Source organism: Chiloscyllium punctatum, chromosome 24 (genome assembly GCF_047496795.1).
Source record: "Chiloscyllium punctatum isolate Juve2018m chromosome 24, sChiPun1.3, whole genome shotgun sequence".
In the NCBI taxonomy this organism is placed as follows: Eukaryota; Metazoa; Chordata; class Chondrichthyes; order Orectolobiformes; family Hemiscylliidae; genus Chiloscyllium; species Chiloscyllium punctatum.
This window is the reverse complement of record NC_092762.1, coordinates 86,855,957-86,878,200: the sequence shown is the minus strand read 5'-3', so window position 1 is coordinate 86,878,200 and position 22,244 is coordinate 86,855,957. Positions and strand designations below refer to the sequence as shown.

The 22,244-nt window shown below is 44.3% G+C and overlaps 1 protein-coding gene across 1 annotated transcript in view; it reads right to left on the bottom strand.

Annotated features, from left to right (window-relative positions):
* The window catches only part of LOC140494435 (uncharacterized), a 61,414-nt gene that overhangs the window by 26,410 nt on the left and 12,760 nt on the right, over positions 1-22,244 (bottom strand). The window contains exons 6-7 of the mRNA XM_072593619.1: positions 16,714-16,764; positions 13,788-13,893 (exon numbers count right to left, since the gene is read on the bottom strand). Of these exons, the coding sequence (XP_072449720.1) occupies positions 13,788-13,893; positions 16,714-16,764 (157 nt within the window). The remainder of the gene's footprint in view (positions 1-13,787; positions 13,894-16,713; positions 16,765-22,244) is intronic.

Here is a 22,244-nt window from a genome sequence, read left to right as displayed (position 1 = left end):
GGGGAGGCTACAGAAGGATCTAGACAGGTTGGGAGAGTGGTCCAGGAAATGGCTGATGGAATTTAACGTGAGCAAGTGCGAGGTCTTGCACTTTGGCAAAAAGAATAAAAGCATGGACTACTTTCTAAATGGTGAGAAAATTAATAAAGCCAAAGCACAAAGGGATCTGGGAGTGCTAGTCGAGGATTCTCTAAAGGTAAACATGCAGGTTGAGTCTGTGATTAAGAAAGCGAATGCAATGTTGTCTCTTATCTCAAGAGGGTTGGAATATAAAAGCAGAGATGTACTACTAAGACTTTATAAAGCTCTGGTTAGGCCCCATTTGGAGTACTGTGTCCAGTTTTGGTCCCCACATCTCAGGAAGGACATACTGGCACTAGAACGTGTCCAGCGGAGATTCACACGGATGATCCCTGGAATGACAGGTCTAGCACATGAGGAACTGCTGAGGATACTGGGATTGTATTCACTGGAGTTTAGAAGATTAAGGGGAGACTTAATAGAGACATACAAGATAATACATGGCTTGGAAAAGGTGGATGCTAGGAAATTGTTTCCGTTAGATGAGGAGACTAGGACCCGTGGACACAGCCTTAGAATTAGAGGGGGTCATTTCAGAACAGAAATGCGGAGACATTTCTTCAGCCAGAGAGTGGTGGGCCTGTGGAATTCATTGCCACGGAGTGCAGTGGAAGCCGGGACGCTAAATGTCTTCAAGGCCGAGATTGATAGATTCTTGTTGTCTAGAGGAATTAAGGGCTACGGGGAGAATGCGGGTAAGTGGAGCTGAAATGCGCATCAGCCATGATTGAATGGTGGAGTGGACTCGATGGGCCGAATGGCCTTACTTCCACTCCTATGTCTTATGGTCTTAGGTAAGAGATCAGACCAGAGCAACATTAGTCAAATGTGAAATGTCTTTAAAATTAACCAATTAACAATCAGGAACTTTCAAACTGGGTAGGAGTAAGTTGGCTTCCGATGAGAATTATAGAAACATTTGCAGTGAAAGAGGTAATTCAACTCATTTGGGTCTGTGCTCGCACTTTGAAAAAACAAAACTACAAAATTAGTTCCATTTACCTACTTTTCCTCCATCACCTTACAAACTAGTCATAGAGTAACAATAAATTTTATCAAGATTAAATTCTTCAAATTTAACTTAGTATTAGCTTAGCTGGTTATCCACCTTATTTAGTGAGTTTAGTATTGTTATGTGCCTTCCAAAATAACTTGTTAACTTAGCCCTGATTAATTACCTGTCAAAATTAAAGTTCCAGTTTATTTGAATTAGTTAATCTGATCTATCCCAGAATGCTGAGGGAGGCAGATGAGGAAATTCTTGGGCCTTGTTTAAAATCTTTATCTCCTCTTCAGTCACAGGCAAGGTGCCAGAGGACTGGAGAATAGCTGACACTGTTCCTTTCTTTAAGATGACAATAAGGACAATCTGGAAAATTTCAGGCTGATGAGTCTTACATCTGTGGTGGGGAAATTATTGAAAAAGATTCTTAAAGATAGGATGTATTCACACTTGGAAAAATATGGACTTATTATTAATAAGCAGCATGGCTTTGTGTGGAGAAGGTTGTGTCTCACAAGCTTTACTGAGATTTTTGAGTAAGTGACAAAGATGATAGATGCCAACAGGACAGAGATGTTGTTGATGTGGACTTTAACAAGGCCCCTCATGGCAGGCTAATGAAGGTGAAATCAGATGGGATTCATGGTGAGCTAGATACAGAACTGCCTTGGTCATAAAAGACAGAATAGCGGTGGAAGGGTGTTTTTCTGACCGGAGATCTGTGACCAGTGGTGTTCCACAGGGTTTAGTGCAGGGGCCCCTGTTGTTTGTTATATACAGGTATATGATTTTATATATGATTTGGAGGAGAGTGCAGGTGGCCTGATTAGTAAGGTTTCAGATGACAAAGTTTGTGGTGAGAAGGATTGCCAGAGGATACAGTAGGATATAGATAGCTGGAGAGTTGGGCGGAGAAATGGCAGATGGAGTTTAATTTGGACAAATGCAAGATCCAATGCAGGAGGGAAGTATAAAATAAATCATAGAATTCCTATTGTGTGGAAGCAGGCCATTCAGCCAATTGCATCCAAACAGACCCTCAAATAGAACCCCACACAGACCCAGACCCACACCGCATTTCTCCCCCTCCCCATCCCACATTTCCCAAGGCTAGTACACTCAACCAACACATCCCTAGGCAATTTAGCACTGTCTAAAGACGTGCAGGTTGGGTGCATTGGCAATGTGAGGAAACTGGAACACACGCAGACACAGACAGAATGTGCAAACTCTGTACGGACAGTCAGCCTAGGCTGGAATCGATCCTGGGTCCCTGGCGCTGTGAGGCAGCAGGTCTAACCACTAAGCCACCCCACACTGCACCCCCCACCCCCAACTGTAAATGGCAGAACTCTTAGAAACATTAACTTACAGATGAATCTGTGTGTTCAGACCCTCAGTTCCCTGAAAGTGGTAACACAAGTAGATAAAGGCGGTCAAGAAGCCTTTCAGAATCCTTGCCTTTGTTGTCCGCGGCGTAAATTATAAAAATTGTCATCATGTTGCAGCTGTATAGAACTTTAGTTAGGTCACACATTAGGAAATACGGTGTACAGTTCTGGTTGCCACACTACCAGAGGGATGTGAAGGCTTTGGAGAAGGGTGCAGAAACAGCTTACCAGAAATGTTTCCTGGTTTGGAGGGTATTAGCTCTGAGGAGATATTAGACAAACTTGGTTTGTTTTCACTTGAATGGAGGAGGAGGGGCAACCTGATAGAGGTTTACAAAATTATGAGAGGCGTGGATAGAATGGATAGTCAGAGTCTTTCTCCCAAGGTAAAAATGTCAATTAGGGGGCACATGGGTTGAAGGTAAAAGGGAGTGAGTTTCAAGGAGAATGTGAGAGGCTTTTTTTTAAAATAAAAAAGGTTGGTAAGTGCCTGGAATGCTACCTCACCAACTTCGACAGATGCACTGTTGAGAGCATACTGTCCAGGTGCACAATGGCCTGGTATGACAATTGCTCTGACCATAAGAAAGTACAGAAGGTTTTGAGGACAGCTTAGACCAACACAGAAGCCAAACCTCCATCTGTGGACCCAATTTATACATTTCGTTGCCACGGAAAGACTGCCAACCTCAAACACTCTTCATACCCCAGTAAAGCTCTCCTACAACCTCTCCTGTCAGGCAGAAGATACAGAAGTTTGAACACACACACATACAAACACACACACTCCAGCAGGTTCAGGAACAGCTTCTTCCCTGCTGTTATTAGACTGCTAAATGGACTCTTTTTGTTCAAATAATACTGATCTTGCTAACGTGACCTTGTCTACTGCACTATGTAACCTGTATGCCTTAGTCTGTCCAAGTTTTTTTTTCACCATATGATCTGTACATCTTGCCTACTATGATCTGCCTGTACTGCTTGCAGACAAAGCTTTTCACTGTACTTAGGTACATGTGACAATAAATCAAGTCAAGTCAGAGGTGGTGGTGGAGGCAAATACAATAACAATGTTTAAGAGGCAACTTGACAGAGACATGAATAGACAGGGAATAGAGGGATGGAGACTGCATAGAGGCAAGAGGTGCTTAGTTTAGAAAGGCATCATGCATCAGCACAGCCTTGATGGGCCAAAGGGCCTATTCCAGTGCTGTACTGTTCTTTGATTTAAATCAGTAGCAGCTACATCGAGTGCACTGCAAGTCTTGTTACTTACTTACAAGCCTAGCTGTGTTGAATCAGAAAGTGCTGAAAATACTCACCCAATCAATCAGTCAGCATCTGTGCAGAAAGATGTGTTAGTTATTTCCTAAACCTTAGTTTTAATGCTGCAGCCCCATTTGAAAGTAAAGCTACATTATTCATTGGGATCTTCCTTTAAATGTATGGGAATAATCAAACTGGAATCCATTATGTTAATTTTACTTTCTGCTGAAGGTGTTGAAAAATGTGATATTTTTTCATCTATCCTGCAATGATTTTGCTGAGGTAAGGAACCCCTTATCCAGTCCAGACTTAGATGTGCCTCTAGTCACAAACCAACACAGAGGTGATCTCCTCTGAGAAGCACAGCAAGTCCCTGAGTTGCTGCACGTCATTCTAGAGGACAGCTTCTCAAGGTGACTAGAGACAGGCAATAAATCCAGCCAGGAGAAAGTGGGGAGTGCAGATACTGGAGTTCAGAGTCCAGAGTGTGGTGCTGAAAACATCAGGCAGCATCTGAGGAGCAGGAGATGAAGGGCTTATGCCCGGAATGTCAATTCTCCTGCTTCTCGGATGCTGCCTGACCTGCTATGCTTTTCCAGCACCACTCTCTCGACAATAAATCCAGCCATAACCGATTTCAAAAAGCTGTCAGTTGGCTCAAGTCTCCAGGATAGGAGTTTGAACCCAGGACTCACAGAGAGAAAGGCTCTGGCACCCCCCCCCCCCCACCCAAGCCAGGGCTGATTCCACACCCCACCCCAACTGCCCAGAACCTAACCTGAAACAAGAATGACTGACAGACTCCAGATCCAGTTAGCAAATAAAAACAGGAATTCCCAATTTGTCTGATGGGGTTGGGGAATGAGTTTGGAAAACTCTTGGTGAGGGTAATTAGTCAGATGCCAATCTGTTAAATTCCTGACTGCATTGACACAGGAGATGGTTCAATCATATACTGATCCCTCACTCAGGGGCTGCTCTGGGAATCTGGACTGCACAATCTATGTACTCCAGAACAGATCCTGATTCTGGACTGGAAACTGACCGAAACCACTGGTAGTAACTTTTTTTCCCCCCAGAGAGTTATTGTCAACTTTGGAGATCAAGGAGAATCGTCCCAGCTCTTCGGAGCTAAGACCTCCAAATTCCCGAGGGGTCTGGAGATAACGGGACTGAAAGGAACACACTCTCGGATCTCGATCAGGAAGGCACAGATTGAAAGTGATCTGCAAAATAGTAAAGCGTGATGTGAGAAGGAACCATTTCACACAGTGAGTGGGGAGGGGCTGGAACGCACTGTCTGAGGACTAATGGTTCAATTGTGTCTCTCAAGAGGTAACTAAATGGATTTAAATGGAAACCGTTTACAGGGCAACTGGGAGAAGGCAGGGAAAGCCAACATATAACTGAAACACACTATGGCTCTTACTCAGGACTATTCATCCGAACCTTCCCAGAATGATGCACAAGCTGACTTCAATTCTTAAAGACTACATTTGACATATTTAATTAAACCACACAAATCTACAGCAAATCTCCAAAAGCCTGTAACTAAATAGAATTCAATTTCTGTACTCAGGATTGACACAAATCGCCAGAAACCGGAATAAACTTTCCTCCCAGGGTTCTCAGTACAATGTCCAATCCTTTCAGCACGCACTTGGAACCCGGACAATCACAGTTAGCCAACTCCCAGTGAATAGGACTCAGTCTGTTTCTGTAAATTCCCATATTACTACAGTTCCCAACTTTCCCTCCTCCCGCAGTTACTCACCTGTTCAGCCGCCTCCTCTTAGTCTCACTGTATCTTCACTCACAAACATGCGACAAAAAAAAAGACAGAAAGCTGAAATATCAGAAGTTCCGGCTTGTAATTTCCCTCTAGCCCTTACCTTGTCCACTCTCAGCCAGTGTCCCTCTGGAGATGGGGGAGGGGGGTTGATGAAAGCATCCACTGGTATCCTTTGATCCCACTGAAGGAGGAGGGGAGGGGGAGCTTTTTGCTCTCCCTGAGTCGGAAAGGAATTTGTAAATCTCCTCCCGCTGTAGCCAAGACTGAAGTTTATTGTCGGCACCCGAAGATTATACTTCTGGCTGTCGCTGTCTCTCTCTCTCTCTGGGACTCGTTCCGACTCCGAGAGGTTCAATCTGTTACTGCAAAGGAAAATGGCAGCGACAAGAGATTAATCATTGACCCAAGAAAAACACACTGCAGCCAGAGAGGAGGCGAAAGTTCAGGTTCACTTAATAACCCCCCGCCCCCCCCAGCTACAAACAGCCTTTCCTGCAGGGAATCGGTGGATTCGGAACTCCTTTCCCCTCCCAGCGGTAACTCATTGATAAGAATCCAGAGTGAAGTGCTGTAAATCCGCCAGAAATGAAATTTAAACCCAAATCCTTCCACCTGTAACACTGGATCGAGCAGCCTCGCCCACAGCTACATTCCGGGAGGCTTCACTGACCCAGGGAGTACTCAATCAAAAGTAAACACAGAAGCCAAACTAGAGAAAGCCGCATTGGTTATTCAGTTCAGAAGAAGTCATTTGACTCAAAGCCTCAACACACTCTCTCCATCTCTCTACAGATGCTGGCGGACCTGCTGAGTTTCTCCAGCAGTTTCTGTTTCGATTATTGAGGACAACTTGGCTTTGTAGGACAGTCCGAAAGATACCGTAAATCAGAAACAAAAGCAGAAATGACTGGACCAGCATCTGTGGAGAGAAACCAGTTAACGTTTGGGGTCCAGTGGCGCTTCCTCAGAACTGCAATTAATGTCCACAACTAACAAAATCAAATGATTATTTTACAAACTGTTCTCCTGCAAATGGACAGAATTTGGGGGGGGGGGGGGGGGGGGGGAGGCTGTGAGCTATGTGTCTCCGCCTGGGTGCAGGAAGTTATTGATCGCTATTTAACCCAATACTACCCAGGTGTTCCCACTGCAATGGGAGCTGCTGGGTTTTTCATTGAGGTGCTAAAGTGAGATCTGAGAGTGTGGTGCTGGAAAAGTACAACAGGTCAGGCATACCCCATAAGAGGTGATGACCGAAACGTGAACTCTCCTGCTCCTTTGATGCTGTGCTTTACCAGCAGCACACTCTGGGCTCTGATCTCCAGCATCTGCAGTCCTCATTTTCTCCTGAAGTCCCGCCTGACTCTCAGGTGGATGTACAAACTCTATGGCACGGTTTTGAGAAAGATCGGAGGAGTTCTCCTTCAGGTACTGACTCCCCCACCATTTCCTGTTTTGGAATCTTGCTGTGTGCAATTTAGTTCTTGTGCTGTCAAGTGTAAAGTTGCTATGGTCCCAGAGCTGCTATTGGGGTATTATGACAGCGACCAAGTTCCTCATTGAATTTCATTAACTTAGCTTTGTCCTTTTCACCCCTTCTCTAAAAAGCATCGGCGCTAGGCAAATCCTGATAGCTGAGGACCTTTAATTGAAAAAAATGAACTTCAAGGACTTTTCCTGAACCCTTCCCAAGGCCACTCTCTCTGGTAAATACACAGCATTGTCAATATGTTTGATGAAGTCCTTGTGCAAATAGAGACATGTTTTGTATTGTTTATTTAATTGTCCTTTAAAGTAATTACTGCTTTAATGACAATCTCATAAATCTGGTCATAAGGTTCCAGGGTGGAGTACAATAACAGACCCTCTGCCCGCTAAGATAGATTTAAATCAGCTCAGAATTGGTTCCATTAAAATGCATCTGACCATATTTGTATTGGAAGCATTTGCAGAAACCGTCTCCAAGGGTGGGAGAGTATTTGTGGAGTAAGAATCAAAAAAGTGTGAGTTCACAATTCCATCAAATTTCCAGTTTGTGAATTTGAATGTCAATGGAAAAGGAAACCTTGAAAGAAAGCAATTTTCTTTGTTTTTTTTGTTCCCTTGTGGAACAAGGGCATCACTGGCTACTCCAGCATTTATTGCCTGTCCCTAAGTGCCCTTGAGAAGATAAGGATGAGATGTCTTCTTCAACTATTAGAGCACAGCACCTTTAGGGAGTGAATTCCTGGGTTTTGACCCAGTAATACTGATGGAATGGCAATATATTTCCAATTCAGGATGGTGAATGACTTGGAGGGGAACATGCAGGAGGTGGTGTTCCCACGTATCTGCTATACTTGGCCTTCGGGATGGAAGTGGCCATGGATTTGGAACACGCTGATTAGGGAGCATGAGTGAATTTTGGCATTGCATCTTGTAGTTAGAACCTTAGGTTAGATTAGATTCCCTACAGTGTGGAAACAGGCCATTCGGCCCAACCAGTCCACACCGACCCTCCTAAGAGTTACCCACCCAGACCCACTTCCCTCTGACTAATGCATCTAACACTATGGGCAATTTAGCTGACTTGCACATCTTTGGACTGTGGGAGGAAGCCAGAGAAAACTGAGGAAACCCAGGCAGACACGGGGAGAATGTGCAAACTCCACACAACCAGTCGCCCGACCCTGGTGCTGTGAGGCAGCAGTGCTAACCACTGAGCCACCGTACCACCCATGTGTGCTGCTACTGAGTATTGTTGGTAGAGGGAATAGATGCTTGTGAATGCATTGTTAATCAAGTGGGCTGTTTTGTCAGGATGCTGTCAAGCTTCTTGAGTGTTGTTGGAGCTGCCCCCATCCAAGCAAGTGGGGAGTATTCCATCCCAGTCCTGACTTGTGTCTTGTAGATGGTGGACAGGCTGTGGGGAGTCAAGAGGTGAGTTACTTGCAGTATTCCTCATCTTTTATCTGCTTTCGTAGTCACTGTATTTACTATATATGGTGAGTCCATTCAAATTTTGATCAATGGTAAACCACAGGATATTGATAGTGGGGGATTCAGTGATAGTAATGTCATTGAATGTTAAGGGGGGATGGTTAGATTTTCTCTTGTTGGAGATGGTCATTACCTGATAATTGCATGGTGTGGATATTGTTTGAACTTGTCACCTCAAGCTTAACCTTGACCAAACTTTGCTACATTTGGCCTTGGATTATTTCAGCATTTGAGGAATCACAACAGGTCTGAGCATTGTAAAATCATCAGTGAATGTGTCCACATTAGGCCTTATGATGGAGGGAAGGTCATTGATGAAGCAGCTGAAGGTGGTTGGGCTGAGGACCCTAAGGAATTCTTGCAGAGTGTCCTGGAGCTGATTTGATTTGATTTGATTTATTATTGTTTGTGTGTACCAAAAACAGTGAAAAACATTGTTTTGTGTACGATCCAGGCAAATCATACCTTATATAAGTATCAGGGTAATAGAACAGAATGCAGAATATAGTGTCACAGCTACAGAGAAGACGCAGAGAAAGATCAACTCTAGTATATGAGAGGTTCGTTCAAAAGTCTGATAACAGCTGGGAAGAAGCTGTTCCTGAATCTGTTGGCAGGTGTTTCAAACTTCTATATGTTCTGCCTGATGGAAGAAGATGGGAGAGGTCTTTGATTATGTTGAGATCAGATTCCCTACAGTGTGGAAACAGGCTGTTCAGCCTAACAAGTCCACACTGACCCTCTGAAGAGTAACCCACCCAGACCTATTTCCCCTTTGACAAATGCATCTAACACTATGGGCAATTCGGCATGACCGATTCATCTGACCTGTATATCTTTGGATTGTGGGAGGAAACCAGAGCACCCAAAGGAAACCCACGCAGATGTGGGGAGAATGTGCAAACTCCACACAGACAGTCGTCCAAGGCTGGAATCGAACCCAGGTCCCTGGTGCTGGGAGGCAGCAGTGAGCCACCATGCTGCCCATGTTAGCTGCTTTCCCAAGGCAGCAGGAAGTACAGATGGATGGAAGGCTGGTTTATGTGATGGACACGGCAGTATTCAAAACCTTCTGAAATTTCTAGTGGTTTTGGGCAGAGCAGTTGCCATACTGAGCTGTGATATTGTGATAAAATGCTTTCTGTGGTGCATCTATGAAAATTAGTGAGAGTCATTGTGGAAATGCCGAATTTCCCTAGCCTTCTGATGAAGTAGATAAATTGATGTGGTTTCTTCAATGGGGATGGACCAGGGCAAATTGTTGGTGATATTAACTCCCAGGAATTTGAAGCTCTTGACCACCTCCCCATCAGTTCCATTGATACACACAGGGGCATGTCCTCCACTCCACTTCCTGAAGTCAATGACCAGCTCATTTGTTTTGCTGACATTGAGATGATTGACCTCCAACAACAACAATCATCTTCCTATGAGTCAGGTATGACTCCAACCAGGGGAAAGTTTACCCCCGATACCTATTGGTTCCAGTTTTGCTTGAGCTCCTTCCATGCCACTTTCAAAAGTGGCTTTGATGTCAAGGTAGACAAGCAGGAGGCTGGAAGAACACAGCAAGGGCTGTCACGTTCCCCTCTGGAATTCAGCTCTTTTATCAATGTCTAAAACAAGGCTGTAATGAGGTCAGGAGCTGAGTGGCCCTGGCAGAACCCAAACTGGGCGTCATTGAGCAGGTTATTGCTGAGCAGGTGCTGCTTGATAGCACTGTTAATGAGCCCTTCCAATACTTTACTGATGAAGAGTAGACTGATGGGGCGGCAACTAGTTGGTTGGATTTGTCCTGCTTTTTTATGTATGGGACATAACTGGGCAATTTTCCACATTGTCAGGTAGATGCCCGTTTTGTAACTGTACTGGAACAGCTTGGCTAGGGGTGTGGCTAGTTCTGGAGCACACATCTTCAATACCATTGCTGGGATGTTGTCAGGGCCTATAGCCTTTGCAGTATCCAGTGCTTCAAATCATTTCTTGATATCACATGGAATCAAATTGGTATCTGTGAAGTTGGATACCACTGGAGGAGACTGAGATGGATCAACCACTTGGCACTTTTGGCTGAAGATTGCTACAAATGCTTCAGCCTTATCTTTTTATACTGAGGTGGGGCTGTTCCACCATTGAGGACGGGAATATTTATTGAACCACCTCCTCTTGCGAGCTGCTTAATTATCCACCACCATTCACTGGAAGTGGCAGGACTGCAGAGCTTAAATCTGAACTATTGGTTATGGTGATCACTTACCTCTATCTATCACTTGTTTATACTGTTTGGCACACAAGTGGTCCTGTTTGGTGCTTCACCAGGTTAACGCCTCATTTTCAGGTATGCCTTGTGCTGCTCCTGGCATGCCCTCCTGCACTCTCCATTGGACCAGGGTTGGTAATGGTTAAGTGGGGGAAATTCCGGGCCATGAGGTTACAGATTGTGCTGGAGTACAATTCTGCTGCTGTTGATGGCCCACAGTGCCTCATGGATGCTCAGTCCTGAGTTGCTGGACTGTTTGAAGTCTGTCCCATTTAGCACGGTGATAGTGCCACACAACACGATGGAGGGTTTGCTCAGTGTGAAGGTGGGACTTTGTCTCCACTAGGATTATGTGATGGTCACTCTTACCGATACTGTTATGGTCAGATATATCTGCAGCCGGCAAATTGATGAGGAAGAAGTTCTATCATAGCATCATAGAATCCCTACAATGTGGAAACAGGCCATTCAGTCTAACAGGTCCACACCGACCCTCCGAAGAGTAACCCACCCAGACCCATTCCCCTACCTTATTACACTACATTTGCTGCTGACAAATACACCTAACATACACATTCCCAAACACTATGGGCAATTTAGCATGGCCAATTCACCTAATCTGCACATCTTTGGATGTTTTTCCCTCTTTTTGATTCCCTCCCCACCTGCCGCAGACCTGGTCTAGCAGCAATGTCCTTCAGGACCCGATCAGCTCGATCTGTAGTACTGCTGCCAAGCCACTCTTGGTGGTGGTCATTGATATTCCCAACCAGAGCATATATGAATTAATTAGCCAAGGGAATGCAGTACATGGTAATCAGCAGGAGGTTTCCTTGCCCATGTTTAAACCTGGTGCCATGAGGGATCAGGGAGCTCTGAGTCAATGTTGAAGACTCCCTCCCCCAAACTGTACCCCTCTGCTGGATCTGTCATGCTGCTAGGACAGGACATATCCAGGGATGGTGATGATGGTGTCTGGGACATTGTCAATAAGGTATGATTCTGTGAGCATGACTGTGTCAGCTTTTTGCTTGAATAATCTGTGATTTAGCTTTCCAAATTTTGGCACTAGCCCCCAAATGTTAGTGAGGAGGATCTTGCGGACCTGACAGAGCTGTTTCTGCTCCTGTTGTTTTCATTGCTAAGGGAGCTTTACTCTGTATCTAACCCCGTGCTATCTCTGTCCCTGGGAGGGTTTGATGGGGACAGTGCAGAGGAAGCTTTACTCTGTATCTAACCCTGTGCTGTCCCTGTCCTGGGAGTGTTTGATGGGGACAGTGTAGAGGAAGCTTTACTCTGTATCTAACCCCGTGCTATCTCTGTCCCTGGGAGGGTTTGATGGGGACAGTGCAGAGGAAGCTTTACTCTGTATCTAACCCCGTGCTGTCCCTGTCCTGGGAGTGTTTGATGGGGACAGTGTAGAGGAAGCTTTACTCTGTATCTAACCCTGTGCTGTCCCTGTTCTGGGAGTGTTTGGTGGGGACACAGTAGAGGGAGCTTTACTTTCAGTTAAGAGAGAAGAAGAAGTTCTGTATCTAACCCTGTGCTGTACTTGCTGTAACATTACTTGATTTTTTTATTAGAAAGTATTTTCTAGATCATTTCCAAAGAAACTTTATCTCCAAAAAAGTTTATTTTCAATGTGCATATTATAGAAACAGAAGCAAAACTTGCATTTCTATTACAGTTTTTATAATTACAGGACATCCCACTGAGTTTCATAGTAAGTATGAAGTTCTGTTTGTAATGCAGTCACTGTAGTAACATGGTGGGGGAGTGGGGGGAATGTGGCGACCTTTTCTTTGCACAGCAAGATCCAATAGACTGCAATGGCATCACTGAGGAGATAATCTTTTTGTTGTGACTATGGTTAAGGATTAAAATGTAGGCCGGTGTGCCAGGAGGGCCTCTCTATTCTTCTTCAAAGTCATGCCATGGAGTACAGATTGGACCCCAGCCTGATATCCCAGTGTCGCACTTTCTCAGTACTGCCACTGGGAATCTCAGTAAGAGTTATGGGCCAGTACTGTTGGACCAAGACTTGTACCATACTTACGTTATCCAGAATGCACTGAACTAATAGCACGTGATGGCCTACTTGTGTGTTATTGCTGGACTTTTAATCAAGAGACCAAGGTAATGTTCTAGGAACACGGGTTTGAATCCTGCCATGGAATTTGAATTCAATAAAATCTGGAAATAAGAGACTAATGATAACCATGAACCCATTGTCGATTGTTGTAAAAACCCGTCTGGTTCATTAATGTTCCTTTAGGGAAGGAAACTGCCATCCTTACCTGGTCTGGCCCACATGTGACTCCAGACCCACAGCAATATGGTTGACTCTCAACTGCTCTCTGGGCAATTAGGGATGGGCAATAAATACTGGCCTAGCCAGCGACACCCTCATCCAGTGAATGAATGGAAAAAAAACTACAGCTCAGATTTCCAGGATAACTGGGAGCAGCAAGCTAGATGCTGAAAGTGTCATTCATATTCCTGACTTGGAAATATATCACTGTTCCTTCAGTGTGGCCGGGTCATGGATTGTAGACTCCACCCAGCACATGGACTGCAGCAGATCAAGAAGACAGCCCACCCTCTGCAGGAAAAATAGAGGAGCAATACATGTTTGTCCAGTCAGTGATGCTCACATCCCATGGGAGAATTACCAAAACATGTAGCCAGAAATTGCAAGACACACTCCTGAACATGGTCCTTGCTGTTTTTGGAGAGGGTGGGAGTGCAGTCGAGGGGGACCTCACACATTCCCTTCTTACGGAGACAGCTCATCAACACTCTAGCTGCCTCCACTGAGTGGGATTCTGGTAGCAACCCAGAGTTTGTGCACATCACACCCACTAAAAGTAAAATCACAGGAATCACAGAATTGTTATGGGGCAGGAAGAGGCCATTCAGCCCTTCATAATTGCTTGTGGTTCTAAAAATTGATGTCTAAATGCAAATGTTCCCATTTTCCTCTGTACGTTTTTGAGTTGGACTTTCAGTAATTGCCTTTGAAGCTCCATTCAGAATCATATTCTTGGATTCGCTGTTTGATGTAGGAGAGTTTATTCTTCAAATACGTACATCGGTCTTTTTTCTCCACAAAAGCAGGGTCCTGTTTCATAAAATAAACTTTCGTTAGAGGAAAGGAAAGTTATCAAATGGATTGGGAAGTCAGCTCAAATAAGTCTTTCTGCCTCAGTGAACGTTTTCAGACAGGGAATTAGAATTAGAAATGGAGTCAGCTGTAGCCAACACTTTCTCACTTCTGTGTAAGGTCTTCTCTACATTGGGGAGACAGGACACTACTTGTGGAAAGTTTCAGAGAACACCTTTGGGACACACACAAAACAACCCCACCACCCCATGGCTAAACACCTTAACTCCCCCTCCCACGCCGCCAAGGACATGCAAATCCTGGGCCTCTTCCACCGGCAAACCATTAACACCTGACACCTGGAGGAGGAACTCCTCATCTTCTGCCTTGGAACCCTCCAACCACACGGGATCAATGTGGATTTCACCAGTTTCCTCACTTCACCTCCCCCCACCATATTCTAGATCCAACCTTCCAACTTGGCACCACCTTCTTGACCAGTCCTACCTGTTCATACTCCTTCCCATCTATCCACTCCACCCTCCTCTCCAACTTATCACCTTCACCCCCACCTTCATCTACCTATTGCACTCTCAGCCCCCTTGGCCCACAGCTCCAACCTCCTCCCATTTATCTCTCAGCCCCCTTGCCCCACAAGCCTCATTCCTGAAGAAGGACTTATGCCTGAAATGTCAATTCTCTTGCTCCTCGGATGCTGCCTGACCTGCTGTGCTTTTCCAGCACCACACTCTGGACTCTGATCTCCAGCATCTGCAGTCCTCACTTTCTCCTGAGTGTCAGGGCAGCCTAGTCTCAGATCCTAATCCATCGTCAACACTGTCAGCACAGTCCTGAGCAAGTATTGGATTGGACCTACAGAAGTGTGATGGGTTGAATGGCCTCCTCTGTGCCATATGTATTCAACATATAGGACCTGGTGTGAATGGGATCGTAGGTAATGGGGAGGATGCAGGATGAGGCTATTGAGTTGGACGATCAGCCATGATAGTGATGAATGGTGGAGCAGGCTCAAAGGGCCAAATGGCCTCCTCCTGCTCCTATCTTCTATGTTTCTATAAATTTTCAATGTTTCCAAGAAACTCTGATACAACACAAACTGGATGAACCCAAATGCAGGGGATAGAGATAGCTCACTGTCTGATAGAGTCAACAGACAACCTGAGCTCTCAAATGTTCCTGAATCATTTGTATTTTCCAATTAATTTAAAGCTTCTGTCTAAGGGCAGAGTGGCTGCTGGGTCTTAGGAGCAGCAGTAGACCATTCAGCCCATTGAGTCTGCCCTACCATTCACTGAGGCTGACAGCTGATCTGATCATTCTCACCTCACTTTCCTGCCTTTTCTCCAAAATCCTGCCTTCCTCTTACTGATTAATAATGTGTCTCTCTTAGCCTTGATCTGGCCAATACACAAAGCTAGTGCACAATTTCTGGTTGATCAGTCCCTGACCCAGGTAATGTTCTGGAGGTCCAAGTTTGAATCTCACCATGGCAGATGGAATTTGAATTCAATAAAAATCTGCAAAGAAAGGCCTAATGATGATCAGAAAACTATTGTTGATTGTTGCAAAAAAAATCTGGTTCATTAATGTCCTTTAAGGAAGGGAACTGCCATCTTTACCTGGTCTGGCCTACATGTGACTTCAGATCCACAGCAATGTGGTTGACTTTCAAATGCCTTCTGGGCCATTAGGGATGGGTAAGAAATGCTGTCTAGCATTTATTAGGTGAGACAGAATACAGGAAAGAGAGTGAGTGCCTGGTGGTGTGGTGTAAAGATAACAATCTCTCCCTTAATGTCAGCAAAAGGAAAGAGCTGGTCATTGATGTCAGGAAGCAAGGTGGAGGGCACAGCCCTGTCTGTATCAATGGGGCTGAGGTGGGGATGGTCGAGAGCAACAACTTCCTGGGAGTGATGATCACCCACAATCTGTCCTGGCCCACTGACATCGATGCAATGGTTAAGAAAGCAGAACAACGTCTCAACGTCCTCAGAAGGCTAAGGAAATTCAGCACATCTACATGGAATATTACCGATTTATATCAATGCACGATTGAAAGCATCCTATCTGGTGCATTACAGCGTGGTTTGGCAACTGCTCTACCCACGACCACAAGAAACTACAGAGAGTTGTGAACACAGCCCAGCCCATCAGACAAACCAGCCTTCCATCCACTGACTCCATCTACCCTTCCCACTGTCTCAGGAAAGCAGCCAATATCATCAAAGAGCCCTCCCACCCCAGTTATACTCTTTTACAGCCTCTTCTGTTGGGCAGAAGATATAAAAGTTTGAATGCACATATAAACAAATTCATCTTCTTTCCCATTGTTATCAGACTTTTGAACAGACCTCTCATATATTAATCTCTCTCACTCTCTCTCTCTAACACTGTATTCTGCACTGTTTTGCTACACTGACGCAATTTGTACGATATGATCTGCCTGTATAGCACACAAAACAACACTTTTCACTGTATCTCGATGCATGTGACAACAATAGAATCAGTCCATCAATGCCCACACCCCATTAATGAAAGTAAAAAAATCACTGACATCATTGCCTACACTGCCAGCAGTGACCAATCAGATAAGAATCAATTCCAGACATCCAAATACAGAAGGCGTCATCATTCCATTTTTTAATCACCTTCTTGAATCTGATTTTCTGCTGAGTCTAAAATGAGTTTAGATACAGATCGGCCATGAGATAACTGAATGGTGGAACAGGCTGAGGAGCTAGATTCTCAGTCCTATTTGTTACTGTTATTACTCTCTGTCCATCTTGTGAACATGCTGGTATGACGGTGAATGCTTACATTGATTTTCTCCTTGTATTCTTTAAGGATCTTCATTATTCGTTTGTGTTCCTGGAAAGGGAGAGGATAGGGTTAGAATATGAGAAGGTTCATATGTTGGTGGCAGCATCGGCCTTTAACAGCACGACCTGGTGTGTCACTGGATAATTCTTTGGTTCAGTCACATTTGTGAACCTGAACTGTACTCAGAGTGTAACTGCCTGGGTGTCCCTGTGACTTTAACTCTCTTAGTTAATTCCTGTCACTGTGGGATACTTGGGGAGAAAACCTGAGGAAGGGTCACTCAATCCGAAATGATAACTTTGATTTCTCTCCACAGATGCTGCCAGACCTGCTGAGCTTTTCCAGCAATTTCAGTTTTTGTTTCTGACTAACAGCAGCTTTTGCAGTTTTTATTTGGAGAGAAAGCCCTTTTGATTTCTCCTTTTTTCGGCCCCTTTATCGTTTCTCTCTCTCTCCAGCATAGATATTGTATTCTCTCTCTTTGTTGTCCATCAGAATACTGTCTGGGAGGGTTCAGTGGGTAAATGCAATACCTCACAAGTTATTTAGGGATGAAGGCCAGTTGATCTCTGACTGGATATTAGTAGGTCTGTTATAATTGATGTTAGCAGCCCTTGGCCTCAGGGCCCAGATTGGAGATGGAGCAAGGAAGCAGAAGAGGAGTTAGTCAAGGAGCTCTAATCCAGTTAACCTTTCCAGATGCTGTGGGGTAAGTGGTGGCATAGTGGTAATGACACTTGATTGGTGATCCAGAATTTGCATTAATTCTCAGGAGGCAGGGTTTCAAATCTACCCGGGCCATGTGATAAATGGTGAAATTGGAATGTAATATGCTAATAGTGACCATATAACCGCTGTTATTAAAAAAAACACCCAGTTCACCAATGCCCTTTAGGGAAGGAAATTTCCATCCTTTGTAAGTCCATAGCTCCCTGAAAGTGGCAATGCAAGTGATTAAGGTGGTAGAGAAGGCATATAGCTTACTTGTCTTCATCAGATGGGGCATTGAGTATAAAAGTTGGTAAATCATGTTACAACTGTATAAGACTTTAGCTAGGCCACATTTGGAGTACTATGCATAGTTCTGGTCGCCACACCTTAGGAAGAATGTGAAGGCTTTGGAGAGGGAGCAGAAGAGTTTTACCAAGATGTTACCTGGATTGGAATGTATTAGATATAAGGGGAGGTTAGACTAACCTGGATTGTTTCACTAAATCACTGGAGGTTGAGGAGCTACCTGATAGAAATGGATAAAATAATGGATAGGGGGAGATACTGAAATCTGTTTCCCAGGGTGAAATATCAATTACTGGGGATATAGATTTAAGGTGAGAGGCGTAAAGTTTAAAGGAGATGTGTGAGGAAAGTATTTTACACAGAGGGTGATAGGTGCCTAGAATGCTGCCAGGGGACATGGGAGAGGCAGATACAATAGCAATGTTTAAGAAGCATTTAGACAGAAACATGAACAGGCAGGGAATAGATGGAGATAGACCATATACAGGCAGATGGGAATTAGTTTAAAATGGCATCATGGTTGGCACAGACATGGTGGACCGAGGGGCCTGTGGCTGTGTTGTATTGTTCTATGTTTTATGTTCTATGTTTACCAGGTCTGACTCCAGGCCCATGATAATGGTGACTGACTCTTAACTGCCTTCTGTCTATTTCAGAATGGGCAATTAGAGTTGGCCTAGCCTATCCCATGACTGATTTTTAAACAAAATGTCAGATGCTAAATCTGGCAGTAATCTGAGACCAAGTATTGTTCCATTAATCACAGCTTCAATTGATGCTGTAAGTGATTGTTGGCACTGTTTGGGTACTCCACTTCAATAGGAATTGGCACTACCAGCTGTGGCATGGACTGTGCAGTCTGCTAAGTAAAGCCCTTCCTCAGCATTCTTCAATAAACTCTCAAACTCACAGCAACTGTGAGCTTTTGGTAACCAGTGGAATATTTTTCAATCCTTATCAGCTCTTTATCAGCAGCTTCGAGACCAAGAAACAGAAGCAGAGAGTTGTTAAATATTTGCTGCTAACAGATGGTATGGGTGAGTCCCATGCTCGATGCACAAACATTAGGTCCTGACTCATCATGGGTCTTTCTCTGGCGCACACAGCAGAAAGGCGAGAGGAGTCCTGTGTGTTCTATCCTGAATTACACAACCTTGGAAAATCTCAAAGTGCTTTACAGCTAATGGGGTACCCTGGGAAATATCACCACTGACACTAAGCAAAAGACATGACAACCAATTAATTACAGACCCAATCCCATGAATAGACAAGAGATAATGTCATCTGGTCAAAGGATAAACATTGGCCAGCAACTGAGGGAAACTCTCTGCTTGTCCACAAAACTAAAGCCCACAGATCATGTACATCTACCTGAAGCAGACAGACTGCGTTGAGCATCTCACCTCAGTTCAATACCTCTGACTGCCCTCAAGTATCAACCTGGATCTTGGAAGCAAACAATCCAAGTTCATTATTTGAAGAAGGGCAGCAAGGTTTCCCCACAGCCCTGATCAATATTTTCCCCACAGCCTCGATCAATATTTATCCCATTGCCTCGATCAATATTTATCCCACTGCCCCGATCAATATTTATCCCACTGCCCCGATCAATATTTTCCCCAATGCACCGATCAATACTTTCCCCAATGCACCGATCAATATTTTCCCCAATGCACCGATCAATATTTACCCCGATCAATATTTTCCCCATTGCCTCGATCAATATTTTCCCCATTGCCCCGATCAATATTTATCCCACTGCCCCGATCAATACTTTCCCCAATGCACCAATCAATATTTTCCCCAATTCACCGATCAATATTTTCCCCACTGCATCGATCAATACTTTCCCACTGCATTGATCAATATTTTCCCCACTGCCCCATCAATATTTTCCCCAATGCCCTGATCAATATTTACACCACTGCCCTGATCAATATTTACTCCACTGCCCAGATCAATATTTTCCCCAATACACCGATCAATATTTACCCCACTGCCCCGATCAATATTTTCCCCACTGCCCTGATCAATATTTTCCCCACTATCCCGATCAATAGTTATCCCGCCACCCTAATCTGTATTTACCTCAATCAATATTTCCCCACTGCCCTGATCAATATTTTCCCCACTGCACTTATCAGTATTTACCCCTTGACCAACAGGTTATCTGGTTATTTTTTGCTGATTGTGGGAGTTCTCTGTGCACTAATTGTTTGCTGCATTTCCCTGGAGTTCACTGGTGATTAGACCTGATGTGTAGTAAAGAGCTTTGGGATGCTCTAAGGTCATGAAAGGCACTGTCCTGTTTGACTTTTTAACTTTATTTCTTTACTTTTCTATGTTCACACTGAGAAGACTGTAGTGCTGAACTTTTAAACTGATTTTTTATTTTTCCTCTTCAGTAACTAAGATTTTGTACCAGGGTACTTTGTACCTAAGATGGCGCTGCATGTGGTGCCATTATATACATTTCACTGTACCTTTACCTTTGCATCTTGCATTTGAGGACACGTGACAAGAGAACCTAAATCTAAATTGATCAAAATGCAAATTTCTTTTTTGCTCTCTCCTAACAATTGTCCATAATTTCCAGACAGTGTTAGTGGCTGGCTTTGGGAACAGGAACCCCAGATTATTCTTTCCCCCTGTATCTCACGATTCTGAGGCCAATTGTAGACTTTCTTGTTTTCAAACTACTGAGACAATAAGAAACTAATTAGAATGGGAGGCTTCCCTCAGGACGAGATGCAGGTCCGAGGGCTAGGCTGTTGTAGTCAATCTATTCTTACAACTTCCAGGACTGCTGGCTTCTGATGAGTTACACCCAACACTTAGACGTTTAAAAACAACAATACTGATCTGAAACAGTCACAGACTTTTCAACAGTTGGTCCTGCAATATCTCCATCATGTGAGTGACGAGGAATTCCAGATAGCCTGTTGGAGATTACAGCTCAGTGAAAGTGTCTGTGCAACAAATCTGGCTTACGTGATGCAGCAATTTGGTGTTATGCACAGATTCTACACACAGACACTGGGAGTTGAGAAGGGCTATCGATACCAGGTGAGCTGTTACTATTCCCCACATGCACTGAACATAATGGCAGGATCAAAATTATGATTAATTCACTGAACTTGGTGTGGTATCTTAAGAGAGAAATCAGGAGGGCAAAAAGGGGACATGAGATAGCTTTGGCAAATAGAGTTAAGGAGAATCCAAAAGGGTTTTTACAAATACATTAAGGATTAAAGGGTAACTAGGGAGAGAATAGGGCCCCTCAAAGATCATCAAGGCCGCAGGAGATGGGGCAGATACTAAACAAATATTTTGCATCAGTATTTGCTGTGGAAAAGGACATGGAAGATATGGAATGGAGGGAAATAGATGGTGACACCTTGAAAAATATCCATATAACAGAGGAGGAAGTGCTGGATGTCTTGAAACACATAAAAGTGGATAAATCTGCAGGACCTGATCAGGTGTACCCCAGAACTAGGGTAGCTAGGGAAGCTATGGAAGGGATTGCTGGGCTTCTTGCTGAGATATTTGTATCATTGATAGTCACGGGTGAGGTGCTGGAAGACTGGTGGTTGGCTAACCTGGTGCCACTGTTTAAGAAAGGTGGTAAGGACAAGTCCGGGAACTATAGAACAGTGAGCCTGATGTCGGTGGTGGGCAGGTTGTTGGGGGGATTTCTGAGGGACAGGATGTACATATGTTTGGAAAGGCAAGGACTGATTCAGGATAGTCAACATGGCTTTATGCGTAGGAAATCATGTCTCACAAACTTGACTGAGTTTTTTGAAGAAGTAATTAAGAGGATTGATGAGGGCAGAGCAGTAGATGTGATCTATCTGGACTTCAGTAAGGTGTTTGACAATGTTCCCCATGGGACACTGGTGAGCAAGGTTAGATCTCATGGAATATAGGGATAACTAGCCATTTGGATACAGAACTGGCTCAAAAGTAGAAGACAGAGGGTGGTGGTGGAGGGTTGTTTTTCAGACTGGAGGCCTGTGACCAGTGGAGTCCCACAAGGATCAGGGCTGGGTCCTCTACTTTTCATCATTTATGCTCGCATTCAAATCATTTATATAAGAGGTATAGTTAGTAAGTTTGCAGATGACATCAAAATTGGAGTTGTAGTGGACAGCGAAGAAGGTTACCTCCGATTACAACAGGATCTTGATCAGATGGGCCAATGGGCTGAGAAGTGGCAGATGGAGATTAATTCAGATAAATGCGAGGTGCTGCATTTTGGGAAAGCAAATGTTAGCAGGACTTATACACTTAATGGTAAGGTCCTGAGGAGTGTTGCTGAACAAGGAGACCTTGGAGTGCGGGTTCATAGATCCTTGAAAGTGGAGCCGCAGGTAGATAGGATAGTGAAGAAGGCGTTTGGTATGCTTTCCTTTATTGGTCAGAGTATTGAGTACAGGAGTTGGGAGGTCATATTGCAGTTGTACAGGACAAAGGTTAGGCCACTGTTGGAATAATGCATGCAATTC